The sequence below is a fragment of the Zingiber officinale genome, chromosome 2A (assembly GCF_018446385.1).
Source record: "Zingiber officinale cultivar Zhangliang chromosome 2A, Zo_v1.1, whole genome shotgun sequence".
Lineage (NCBI taxonomy): Eukaryota > Viridiplantae > Streptophyta > Magnoliopsida > Zingiberales > Zingiberaceae > Zingiber > Zingiber officinale.
The window spans coordinates 141,447,483-141,461,310 of record NC_055988.1 but is presented as its reverse complement, the minus strand read 5'-3'; the positions used below and the strand labels follow the sequence as shown (position 1 = coordinate 141,461,310).

At 35.3% G+C, this 13,828-nt stretch overlaps 1 protein-coding gene across 1 annotated transcript; it reads left to right on the top strand.

The window, feature by feature from the left end:
- Positions 1-212: 212 nt before the first annotated feature.
- On the top strand, positions 213-9,965 carry LOC122042454 (mediator of RNA polymerase II transcription subunit 7a-like). Its single transcript, XM_042602589.1, has 5 exons — positions 213-482; positions 619-688; positions 2,627-2,793; positions 2,881-2,954; positions 9,547-9,965. The coding sequence occupies exons 1-5, from the start codon at positions 339-341 to the stop codon at positions 9,611-9,613; spliced, it is 522 nt and encodes a 173-aa protein (XP_042458523.1). The 5' UTR covers positions 213-338; the 3' UTR covers positions 9,614-9,965.
- The last annotated feature ends 3,863 nt before the right edge of the window (positions 9,966-13,828 follow it).

The following is a 13,828-nucleotide window of genomic DNA, read 5'->3' as shown; positions in this document are numbered from 1 at the left end:
TATAGTAACTTTATCCAAATTATCACATAATATTTTATTTTAAAAAATATATTTTTATTTTAATAATATTATAGTAATTTTAGTTAAAATTATTATTCATTTAATATTATTTAAAATTCGGAAGAAGTACGTTTTGATATTTTTTTTTGTTTTTTTAATTCTGGTCGGGCCCCTTTAACCCCAAACGTTCCGAACCCGACCCAATGTGGTCCGATAAGGCCTAACCCCCAAATCACGTGGGCCGCTATATCCCGGCGAGAGCCGTCCTCTGCCTCGTAATCATACTTTACTTTCCGTTCGACGGCAGCCTCTACGCCGGATTAGAGCTCGAGAGCTCCATGGCGGCCGCGACGTCGTCCTCGTACCCTCCACCTCCTCCATACTACCGTCTGTACAAGGACTATCTTGATGACCCGGAGTCTGCTCCAGAGCCTCCGCCGCCTGTCCAGGGGACTTACCCTCTCTTCGGGGCTTCCTATACTGTAACTTCCCTCTTTTTCTTCATTATTTGTTAACTAATTCTGCCCTACCGTGATGATTGTTATGATTTCCCCACTTTTTTTTGTGGTATACTGGGGACTTTTTTCTGGTTGTAATTTTTTTATTATGGCATCCTAGACTGATGTTGTGTTGCCGAGCTTGGAGGATCAGGGAGTTCGTCAGCTTTACCCTAGAGGCCCAAATATCGGTACCACTTCCCTTCCCTCATGTCTTACTGTTATTAGCAATTTTTTTTTGCATGCATTATGGTATGTTTTTGTTAAAGGATTTTAAGAAACAAATAGTAATCAATGATGAAGCTTTATTTTCATATACTAGTATGAAGCATGTATTAAATGCATGGTCCTTTGAGTTTGTAGTTAAGAGATTCTTGTAGAATGAACAAAGAAAACAGGGTCCTGCCCTTCATTTGTTACTTACAGATAGTGAAAGGTAAGGATAACATGTAGGCGGCTTGCAATCTATGCGGAATGGATATGGTGACTTCTAATTTGACACTTAATAATTGAAGTGTTAAAATTTTGAACTAATCAATTTAGGAGTTTTATGTTAATGCTCTATTCAAACATGCAATCTACGCTGAATGCGGATAGTGACTTCTAATTTGACACTCAGTAATTGAAGTGTTAAAATTTTGAAGTAATCACTTTGGGATCTTTATATTAATGCTCTTTTCAAATCTCTAAATGATAGTATAAAGTTAGCTTCTGCTTTTAACAACTGTCAGCTAGTATTTTTCACCATAAACTTGAATGTTGTTTTTTGATTTGGCATGCAAGATTTTGATCTCTACAATTTTCCCAGAACATTGCACTAGATAATGTATATCGGTAGTAGCATTTGAAGGATTAGCTAGATTTTTTTAAAAAAAATTCTCCATGATGGAGATCTTAAATGGTAACAAATAGTAAGCAATTGATAGGCTACCATAGTTCAAAGTCCATATTCCAGCAGTTAGTACCCTGTAGCATGATATATGATGCATGCATGTTTACTGATGTAAAATTAAGCTACGTTAATCATTCACTACAAACACTACAAATAAGCATGCTCAACTTCTCCATCATATCTCAAGTTGCAAATGTAAGAACATCTGAAAGAGCACTTCTGTAGCATTTAAAAAAAATGACAGGTGCAGGCATTAGAATGTGAAGTTTTAGTAACAACATACGGATAGTGGTCCAATATTTATCTCTATTGCTGTGGAATATCGGATTTTAGTCATAATCTTTTCATTGTAATGTTTATTAATTTCATGTTTGATCTTATAAAATTTTGTCTGCTGAGTTCAGAATTCAATACTTTAATTAATTTTCTTTTGTCAGAAAAAATAGTTTGTCCTATTTAATAAATGAAGAAATGGAAGCATTATTATATAGATTTGCCTGCTTGCTTGCTTGGATACACTACTTAATACTTAACTTCATGGAACTCTTGCTTGCTTGGATGATGGTTATACTCTTTGAAATTACAATTTTTTTCCCTTGACATAGATCATTTCCTACATTAATTTGCAATTATTATAACTTCCCATTAGAGTTACATTATTATAGATTTGATCATGTGATGAATCTATATATTGTATCATCTTCTTTGATTAAATGGATAGTGTTAAAATCATTATTTGTTGGATATTGTCAGTGACACACTGCAAAATATGTGATTATTGTGTTTCCGCTGAGTAGTGTAGTTATCTCTTTTCTGAGTACTTTCTGTAGCATAAGAAAGTGTGTTTTAGAAGGTCATATAGTGGACTGTAAACAATCAGTACAAACTGTTTGGATGTTTAAGTTCATAAAAGAGAAATCATGAGGCTTCAATTTCCTTCTACTAGTCAGATAGCTCTACAAGTTTTACTTCTGTAAAATCAGTGGCAAGTCTCTTTTTTCCTGAATTATGTTCATTTCCTTTTTTGATTATGTACATGATTACATGGAACAAGTAATGGACTTCAACTAGGCACTATAGTTAGATCTTCTGTGAGTAAAGTATGTAGTATTGTAGTTTTATTTGGCTATCCGTCATGACATTTTCATTACCTGAAAATCATTTACTTCATCTTCCATGCTTCTATTGCATTGCCCTTTCTTGTTTGGTTTCTTAGATTTAATTTCCCTTGCTTCAGATTTTAAGCTGGAATTAACAACACTCAATAGGGATCTTCAACTACACATTTTGGAATTAGCAGACATTCTTGTCGAGAGGCCCTCACAATATGCACGCAGAGTGGAAGACATCTCTCTCATTTTCAAGAACTTGCACCACCTTTTAAATTCATTGCGTCCACACCAGGTACGTTGATCCGTTTTCATTAACTTGTCTTATAATACTTTTTTTTTTCATTGATTCTGTGCAGATACTTTATTTTTCCACTTTCAGGCCAGAGCGACACTTATTCACATTCTAGAACGTCAAATACAACAACGCAAACAAGCAGTAGAGGATATAAAAAGGTGTTTTTTTAACCAATATGCTAATATGTTCTAACTGTTCACTTTCCTTGGCTTGGGTTTTACGGAAGGTTATTGGTTTATTTATGTGGATAACTCTTTTAACTACTTTAAGGTTCAATTAGTACAGAAAATATTGGAGAGTGCTGTCCTATATTCTTGCTCGTAGGTTGACACTTGTGTGCATAGAATAATAAAATCTTTCTCACCATAAATTCATACAACTGATCTTTGCCTTTTGTGATCCAAGTAAATACACTAAACACTTTTTGTGCAACTAAAGAAACCATCTATGACACACAATATGATAAATACAACCACATAAGAAGAAATAGTATAAAAAAAATTTAAGGTAATTTGGCTCACACCTTGTTTAAGAAGAGAATCTAGTATATGATACTATAAGAGCAAAAGTATGGAAAACTTTACAAGTCGCTTTATGTTATATGCAGCACACTATACCTTAATACCTACACAGAGAACTAGCAAGTTCTAGCATCCCTTAGATGTAAACCCTCTAAGCGCTGTAAGTTCTTTAGTTGCTAGTATGCATTGTGTTGTTCAAGGTGCTTTGATCATAGTGAACATAGTCATTCGAGTCCTCCTTAATGGCTCCTCACCCAAGGAGAGAGGCAGGTGCTTAACGAAATAAGGAAAGTAAGATCTCTCTCCATGCCCTGTGAAACCAAATAGAGATGTCAATATGGGATGTAGCTTGATCAGGTCTAACTACATACGGTTAAAGGCGTCCTTGAAGAGGATATTCATGGAGCTTCCTGAATCCATGAATACCCGAGCTACATCATAGTATGGTAGCTTGGACCACTAGGGCGTTGTCGTGAGGCATTGTGACCCATCTAGGTTGGCTGGTCCAAAATTGATGACCGACTCCTTTGCTCGGGCTTGCCGAGTGACTATTCCATAACTTTATAGTTTTTTTGCATGGGTTTTCCGAGTACGGCTTGAGTCCCCATATGTCCAAAGATCATATTTATGGTCCCTCAGTGGAGAGGATTCATCTGTCCTCCTTGGTTGGTTCTACCTACATTGCCATCTCGAGTTCTACCTTCAAAATCTATGGGACATGGTCATTTGCTTTGAGGCTGACTTGTTGACTCTGGGAGGGTCCAATCCTATGAATATCATTGAAGGGCTCAGTGGATCTCCTTAGTCAGCCGATGACGCATCTCTATAGAATGACCATTTGCACCATGCAGGGCACAGAAAGGTCAGAGTGGCACTCTATGAGCATTCTCTGCAATCCTTTTTACTGGTCGATTTTCCTCTAGCATTTGGATGATTGTCTCCCTAGGCTTGAGCGGGGCATAGTTGGAAAGGGGTTCAGATAACCTCTAATGAGGCAGTGGGGTGAGAACTTTCTTATCTCCGAACGATATAGCGACATTGACTCTTCTCGCTTGCTTTGCTTCTTCAAGTGGATGTACTTCTCAGTTCACCTAAGCATATCATCATAATCAATTGGAGGTTTTTTCAATAGGGACCTAAAGAATTCTCCTTATAATAACCTTTATAACCCCTGAGAGAAGGCGCTAATGAGGATCTTTGAGTTGGCGGTAGAAATATTCAAAACCACATGATTGAAGCGTTATATATACTCTCACAATGTTTCCTTATCATGTTGCTTTAGCAAGAAAAGACTGAGCGAGGTCTTGTAATATCCTTTACTTGCAAATGATGTAAAAACATCGTACCGAATTCCTCAAAAGAGCAGATGAGCTGGACTTCATCCTATTGAACCATTGTTGTGTTGGGCAGACGAAGGTGGTGAGGAAGATCCGACATTTCATTCCCTATGAATATTGGTGCAACAAGGCAACATTCTCTAATCAACATAGGTGCTCCTCCGAGCCAGAAGCTCTATTGTATTCACCAATTTGTAGTGGTTGGAAGTGACTCACTAGTTCTTTAGAAAGGGGTGCCTTGTTGGACCGATTTTCCTTTCTTTTTATCTTAGCACTCAGCTCGTCCTTTCCTTGGAATCTCTTGATATGACTCTCAGGTTGTTGATATAGCCGTCAATTTGGATTGGGTCCGTCAGGTTGGTCCGCCCTACCAAACAATTTAATCGGGTTAGGTTAAAGTTTTATCAACCTATTTTAAGATGGGTCCAGATGGGCTGACTCACCTAGGCCTACGACCCACACGGGTCAGCTCGTGATGGGCTTGGGTTGGTCCACAGGTTGAGAAACACATATTAGCCAACTTTCGTGTCAGTTTATTATCTTTCTTTGTTGCAATCTTGAAATAAAAGCAACACTTTTCATCAAACACGAGTGCCTTTTTTGTGTCTATTTGCATTTAAAATATATGTTTTTAGAATACATTTGATTGAGACTATCTTGTGAAAAACATGCTTAGATGGAAATTGGTGTTATCGTTCAGAAGTAAACCTTTCAAAATTAAAACCTTTAAGATATGAAATCTTTTTTTATTTTATTTTTAACTTTTTGATGGGCTCGTGGGTTGACCCGCTTAAGACACAATCTATCTTAGGTTGGGAATTTCCCAACCCGCCAAGATGGAGGGTCGGCATGCCTCATCAAATTACTGGCCCGCCACTGGCCGACTTGCCTTGCCACGAGTCAGCTCTAGTTGTTGATTTCCTAAACTGCTTCTTCTAATGAGTTGGAGTCCTTGGGTCTTCTAAGAATGGAGGATTCGTTGAGAACTGTCGTCGAAGGGTCTCTTCTATAGTAGCTGACACTAGCCAACTTAGACCCTCCATCGTGAAGGGAGGGGCGGCCGATTTTGAGAAGCCAATAGGATCCCTTCCTTCAGCATTAGATCTTCTTTCTCCTTGGCTTCTTCGGATGTCTCCCATCGCAATGTCTTAGCTCGGATTTCCCACATATGGTGCCAAACGGATTAGTTTGAGATCAAGATGGGCTGATAACGGGAGAAGAGCTTGGTTGATAATACAGGTCAACAGCGAAATAGAAGTTGAATGTTGAATTGGGATTAGGGTAGCGTTTGAACCGTTAATGTCCTACGGTGTGAGCAAGACCCCTCCTCTGACGCTCAAATCAGACCTTAGAGATTCAGAGAGGAGAGTTGCAACTAGGTGAGATAGTGTAGAATAATGTACCTCTCAATGTTGGCATCATTACCTTATATAGGGAGAGAAGAGCGATGAAAAATTAATCCATTTTTTCTCAAAGGACGTATCTCTTTCATCTATACTGAGAGGTCTATCCCTTGGCAATTGGCGTCATTGTAACCGCCACGTTAGAGACCCTCACATATTCGGGCTCAGGAACACAACCCATTCGGACTCGAGGTGCTCAGCCACTTCGCACTCGACACTTGGGTTTGCTGTGCTCGGGCGCTCGAGTTTGGGGTGCTTGTGTGCTCCACACTCGGCACTTGGATTTGCGGTGCTTGGGTACTTGGGAATTTTGTGTTTGGGTGCTCCACACTCGACACTCGAGCTTGCGATGTTTGGGCACTTGGCACTCGGATCTTCGATGTTGGGGCGCTCCACACTCAGCACTTGGGCCCGCGGTGCTCGAGCGCTCCACATTCGACACTCGGACTTGTGGTTCTTCGGTGCTTGGCCGCTCGGGTCGGGGGGTGCTTGGGTGCTCCACACACAACACTTGGGCCTGGGGTGCTTGAGCACTCCACATTCGACACTCAGGCTTGTGGTGCTTGGGCACTCTGCACTCAGGTCTTGGATGCTCGGGCGCTCATCCACTTAGCTCTTAACACTCGGGCCTATGGTGCTCGGGGCGCTTCGCACTCGGGGCACTCAGCTTGCTCATGAACACAACCCATTTAGACTCAAGTTGCTCAGGCTCGGGCAGCCTGTCGATTCCCGTAAGCTACTCAAGCTCGAGCTTGGGCAATTGATCCATTTTGCAATCTTGAGATAGTAATGTAGAAGCGTCCTACTGTCCTGGCATAGGATAGATACCAACTGTATCAAGCATCATGAGTCAAAAAATAATAAACTACCAGTGTAACATGGCTTGTGTTAAGTTTGAAATTTAAGCAGAAGAAAAACTCTTAATTGGATACATTTCCAAATTTTGGGTATGACCATTATGTATCTGTTGCTATTATCAACAAAAGTTGAGTTACACAGGAGATGAGAAGGATACTAGAGAGATTGTCGAAAGAGGGTTTGGAAAAGAGGGCTTGGAGAAGGTCAAGGATTTAAGTAGAAGAGATTATAGTTGTGTAAAAAATTGAGGCAGCATGCATAAATCAAGATTATATGCCAGGCTGTTTGTCCAAAATGTGGATATAATTGCAACATTGTAATAGTATATGCATTCTTAATTCTTTTTTATTTTCAAAGAAAATAGAAACTTAGGAACATATATGAAAAAAATTGAACAAAGCTTTGGATAAATATAACCCTGTTATCTTGGATAATAAGTTAAGCATGTGTCAACTACATGTCCAAACCAACGTGACGATGACCACATTTCACCAAAGAGTAAGTTTGAAATACTCAAAATTAATTTGGCAAATGAAAACTTCAAGAAATTTTGGGTGTGATGGAGAAAAACAGAAATCAAAATCTACGGTCCATTGATTAATTGACTAAAAAGGACGGCTCAATGTATAAAGCTCCCGCTAATGCGGGGTCCTGAAGAAGCATTAGATCACATTGGGTCTATTGTACACAATTTTATTTGCATTGTAAGGAGGTTGCTTTCACAACTCAAATCCGCCACCACAAGGTGGCATGGCAGTAACTTTACTATTACGCCAAGGCTCTCCTTCAATTGATTAATTGACTATGATAAAAAAAAAAAGCTGGATTTTGAATGGGTCATGTTGCAACTTGCAACCTAGTTGATTATACATGACTTGTTTCTTTGTATGATAAAGGCATCTAGCTCTTTATAATGTTTAGGCCTTTCAAGAATCCTACACATTTGCTGGTTGTGCTGTGTAAACAGTTGTCTGATTTAGCTCGCCTTAGCTTGGGATAAATACTAAGGGCATGTTTGTGATACAGGCATGTAATCCACTTATCCCTTATCTTTTCTTGCCAGTTTTGGATGAATTGGTATGGAATGAAACATTATCCTTTCCTCCCTAATTTCACTAGGTTTTCTTTCCAAGCAAACTCAGGAAACATGTTTCCTTCTGTTTTCCTTTCCCCTTCCATCCCTTTTCCTCCTAGCTAAATTGTGACTCTGTACTTGTCCCTTGTATACTCAATTTCATGTTGAACTTTTAATATTCATATTTCTAAAGACTGTTAATTTTTTAAGAAAACCTCTACTGTTCCAAAATGCTATGAATGAACGTTATGTTTATTCTTTCTCTGTCACTCACTTCCATCTCTCAATTAAGATCAAGATGTCTCAAGGATAGATTGCTTTATTTCTTTTCCTTAACTTACCATTCAATTTATGTTTGTTTGTCAACACCTATCTTATATTTCACCCTTGCATCTCCAATGATTTGGCCATCTCAACTGCCACTTCTCATTTTACATTCTCATATATCTTTTGATTTTGTACGTTGAATACTAAGCTTTAAGAAATCTTTGCTGGATCTTGCAACTTGCTCACATTCTAATTCACTTTATTGGAATTTACAACCAATGGAGTACCCATTTTTCAGTTGAATATAATTAGGCGTCTCTCATATGTTTAAGTGAGCATTCAATTATTCAAACTAGCATAGTTTGAGGGTGGCCCTTTGGCAGCTCTACTCATTCGCTCAGCAATTTTTAATAAGACAACAAGGTGATAGGTAAGTTTCTGAGTCTGTAAGATGTCATTCCTGTACCAATCTTTGTCAGTACAGTTTTTGATTGAAATGGTACAGCTTTAATATCATACTATGCTAACACTTGGTGTGCCAAGATCAATTCAAATGAGTTGTAATTCTATGATCACCTTTTCATTGACTTGTATACTTCCTTTTATGAGCCTATGGCAATTAAAAGTGAATTGAATTAAAATTTTAGAGAAAAAATATAAAAACAATATCTTACTAATATTAAAATGGGTGCCTTACATTAGTTAGAACTATTGGTCCTAGTAGGAATTCAAATGAGGTCAATCTCATAACTTTTCAAATCCAGATCGAATAATGTTTTCTAGGACATTTGATAACAGAATTCATTTCCTTACATATCTATCGATATATTCCAGTAAATTATAGAAGTTGGACTTGTACTAGCAGACTGTGAACTGAAACAACATTAGTATAATATTTTGATACATCTAAGTTTCTTACTCCAACCATTACTTTGCTACTATTATTAGTGTTTCTCTTCTCTTTTCTTGTTTTTAGTATTTCATCTCTTCTTAATCAACAAACTAATTGAGGAATGAGTTATAGAAAATATTCCGGTCTCGGTTGGTTGGTTTCTGATGGTACTGATTGAGACATGTCTTGTTTCGGTTGTATCACCAAAACTGTGCTGGTATAGATGACATATTTACCTATACCAACATAATAGTTATCAATGAACGGTGAAAATGATGTTATTTTTGGACTTTGACAGTCTACATTGGAAAATGATGATTCTAAGTATCTTCATGCTTTGTATCTCCTGGAGAACCCACTCTGCTGACTAACTGATATCATATATGTACATTTTCAGGAGGAGAGAAGAGGCTCAGAGGCTTCTCAAGGAAGCACTGCAAACTTTGGATGGCCATGTGGCATGAAGTGAGAGTAAGAATCGTATGGTCCTCTCACATAGAGAAACGTTATTGTTTTCCATATGACTGCTGTACCTGAGCTGATGTTGAGGGATTTGTCATCTAAATCTCAAGTTTAGCATCTAAGTTTGCTGGTGATCATTCATTAGAAGCTTATGTTGACAGATAAGCGCCACAAACTTTTAAACTTTTATTTATATAAAATGCCCAATTCGAGTGGTTAGAGCCTTAGTTGAGGTTATTGTTTACCTAGTGTGGTTGGTTGTTTTATCTTGACCTGTCGTGTCTTCACGCGGGTCATTGAATAAGACTATTCTATTTGAGAAAGATAAGTTCATATGAATTTGAACTTTCAACTTTTCAGTCTTATTTTTTTCTTTTCAATCTAATTTATTTATCAACTAATTGTCAATACTAATCATGTCGTTTATGTTATGTGACATAAGCAATAAAATTAAGGTCCAAATAATATATCATGGCCACTTATTCAAAACAATAAGTTTGGTGGAAAAAATTTTAAATTTAAAAAACAATTGTTAGTCAAAATCATTCTTAAATTTGAGAGGAAAAATCATACTTATCTCGAAGAAAAAACACAAAACAAAAACAAAATCATTTTTCTGAATAATTTGAATAAGAGGAGGTTTCCTGCCAACCAACGACTGTACTTTAACAAGCCTAATATCAATAAGTGCAAAAGAGGATTCCCCAACCAACGAGTGTGTTTTGACAAGCCTATTTTCAATAATTGCAAAATAATGCAGCCTCCAAAGGCCCCACCTCCACGTGGTTGAACAACGAGTTCTCTCTGAGAGTCCAAGAAAAATATTGGCACGCAGACGACCAATTATTTTACTATCACTTAAAATTATATTTCTTCTCTCATAAATAAACATCACGTGTTAGAAAATAAGAAAGTGACGATATAAATTAAGTTTTCCTTTTTTTCCTTAAAACAAAGGAACTTTTAAATATGATTATATGATAAATTTGTAACTTTAAACAATACTTCAAAATTTTAAAGTAACTTTTAGATGCTATGTGTCAAACTCCGTGTCATAAATCATATTTTAGATACTACTAGCTATGCATTAAAATGAAGCTTATGTATGTTAGTTATCATAAAGTTTTATAATGTATATGTATAATATTTCAATTAATAAACACTAGTTGGGAGATACACTGATTCACCTGACGTTAAATTTGATCAAATATATATATATATATATATATATATATATATATATATATATATATATAATATTTTATAAATTTATAAAATTCTGAAATATTTTTAAAATCTGACAATAAAATTTATATTATTTTGTGTTCTATTTTAAGAATTTTTAGATTTTTATTTTATAAAAAAAGTATAGTTTACATAGCAATTTGAACTAAAATTATGGTTAAAATTTCTATACGAATTTAGGGTTGCACAGCCAATCCAATTGACAAAGTGAGCTGTCGTATTATGAGGTCACCTGCGATAAAATCATAATAATAATAATTATTATTATAATAATAATAATAAACTCGCTCTTCAGGGTAATATAAATTGACAGGAAAAGGTACTTTTTGATTTTTTTTTTTTTTGTAAATATTAAAATTTCAAATTAAGATGTAGAAAAAAAATAAAAGTGTAATCTTAGTGCCCAACATTGAAAATAGCAGAAAAAAAAACAAAACAGAAAATATCTTTTCAAAATTATTATTCCTACTTTTAATGCTCGGACTCTGTTGTTCACTTCGAGCCGCCACTGGTCCATTCGACCCTAATTAATTGTGATTTTTTTTTATATTTATCTTTTTATTAAAATTATAATTTGGATAGGATAAAGAGCTTCTGATCGTTCGAAAGCTGTCAGTGGTGGACGGATGGAGTTACCTGATGTCGAGAGAGGACGATTTTTGAAGGATCTCCAGTCGTTTATTCCGATTTAAATTATAATTTAGATAAAAAGATAAATCTGGAAAAGATTATAATTAATTATGATTAAATTAAGATGACGATCTCAACATATATTCTCTAATTTATAGACAGTAAACTAGAGATCCAATCTCGCCTTGGAGAACACGTTCCAATAAAAGACTCAGCTTACACTTTATGCTGCCCCGCGTCCGCATACTGAGAGTCCAAACAAAAGCAAAAAGTAAAAGCAAAACGAATCGTTGACTTGGTAGCCTGAGTGATCGGCAAGAATAAGCCGGAACGCTCCTTGATCACCAAGAAATTGACCAATCTCCATCGACCGCTTTCATTGCCCTCCCTCCCTCCTCCATTAACTTGTATTTTGGCATGGACCGGACCAGTCACCCATATCTATTCATTATTTTTAAAAAAAAAAAAAAAAACTTGCGTCCTGGATTCCTTCCAGGTCCGTTCCATTAATCTGGGAACATATTAGAGAACACCAAGAAGGGTTACTGTCAAACTTTCTTCCCCTCTCTTACTGATGTCAACCAAACAGTTGTTGACACGATTGTGCACGAGCTGACAAGCCCAATTTGAATAAGGGCAGAATAATGTAGCCTGCAGGCCCCACCTCGACGTGGTTGAACACCGATCGAGTTGTCAGAGTACACGCCCAGTTACTTTACTATCACTTAAAATTATATTTCTTCTCTCATAAATAAATTAATTAAATCATAACTATAGATATTTGATTTGGTAGACTTCATTATATTCATTTAATATATATAAAATTAATTAAATAAATAAATTTAAATAACTGATTAAAATAAAAATGAATAAATATGAACGTATATATTTAGCTTATTAATATTCATAAATAATCTTTTTAATAACATTTATGAATTATGCTTATTAATAAAACTCATATCAATATGTTAAATAAATAAATAAATAATTAAAATAACAAACAAGTATATTATCAAGCTCAATAATTAATCAAACAAGTTTAAAATGTAAAAGTTTCAAATAATCAAATAGTTGGTACAATCGACCTTTGGTATCTGACACCAATCAATTGGTGTATCCCAATTGATAAACATATTATTTCCGCTAAAATCATCAGCTATCAATCGATTGATATATGACATCAATCAATTAGTGTATCCTAATCAATAAATGTGATCAATTCCATGAGATTATGTGCTCACGAAAATTCACTACCAATTGATTGAATAATCGATTGATGTGCAACAATCGATTGTTGTATCTAAAATTTTAGATTCAATTTGAGACAAAAATTTAAAATATATAAATAATTCTATGAATTTTGAAGAATCATGAAATTTCATGTAGACATTATTTATGTCGTATACTATCAGAAAAAAAATAGTTTTATAAGAAAATACATCTTATTTTCAAAGAATGATATAAAATTAAAAATGATTGAAAATTTCAATGTTTCACTCTAACTTTGTTTCTAACTAACCAATGGTAATTCCTATTAACAAATATAATTCATCAAGGTTTTTAAAATTATTTTCAAAATTAAATTCCAACCACGATCATTGGGTTAAATGCACATGATTTGCACATTAACTTTCCACATGATTAGACTTCACAAAGTCAATACATTTTGATGAAATTAAAATTCAATTAGATGCACCAAATCAATATTTTGAGTTTTGTTCATTCTCTAACATCTCACTTGTATCTAATATGTCTCAATACATATGTAAGTCAACTCTATAGTTCTTGAGATATGTATAAATTGGTTTTCCCTAAACAACGGATTATATATTTCTAGCTAGACATTTTAAATTTGATTATTCTACCTAGGATATCAATTAATGTCATTGTCTTTAATTACAAGAAATTGAAACAATACATGATAATGATTATGTCATATATCATAATACATACAAAAAAAATTATCATAAATAATGATGCATGTATAGTATGACATATTGCATTTTTCATAGCAATGTGAATATATGATATGATGTCATGACATGTGATAAGACATACATTTTCCTAGATTTTCTATCTAAGTATCATTCTTTAACCATTATGCCAAAAAGGATCATAAGTTGCCCTATCTCCCTATAATGTGCCAAAAACTCACACTTGATACACTTTATGATTTTATCCTATTTCTACCAATTTTAATCTATCGCATGACTTCAATAATTTCATTTGGCACACTATAAACTCATCAAGAATAAAAGTTAAACTTTCTCATTTTTAAGATGTCACACTATCTTGAAAATATTCTAAAATCTCAACTTCACCATGGTTGAGTTAACTATCCT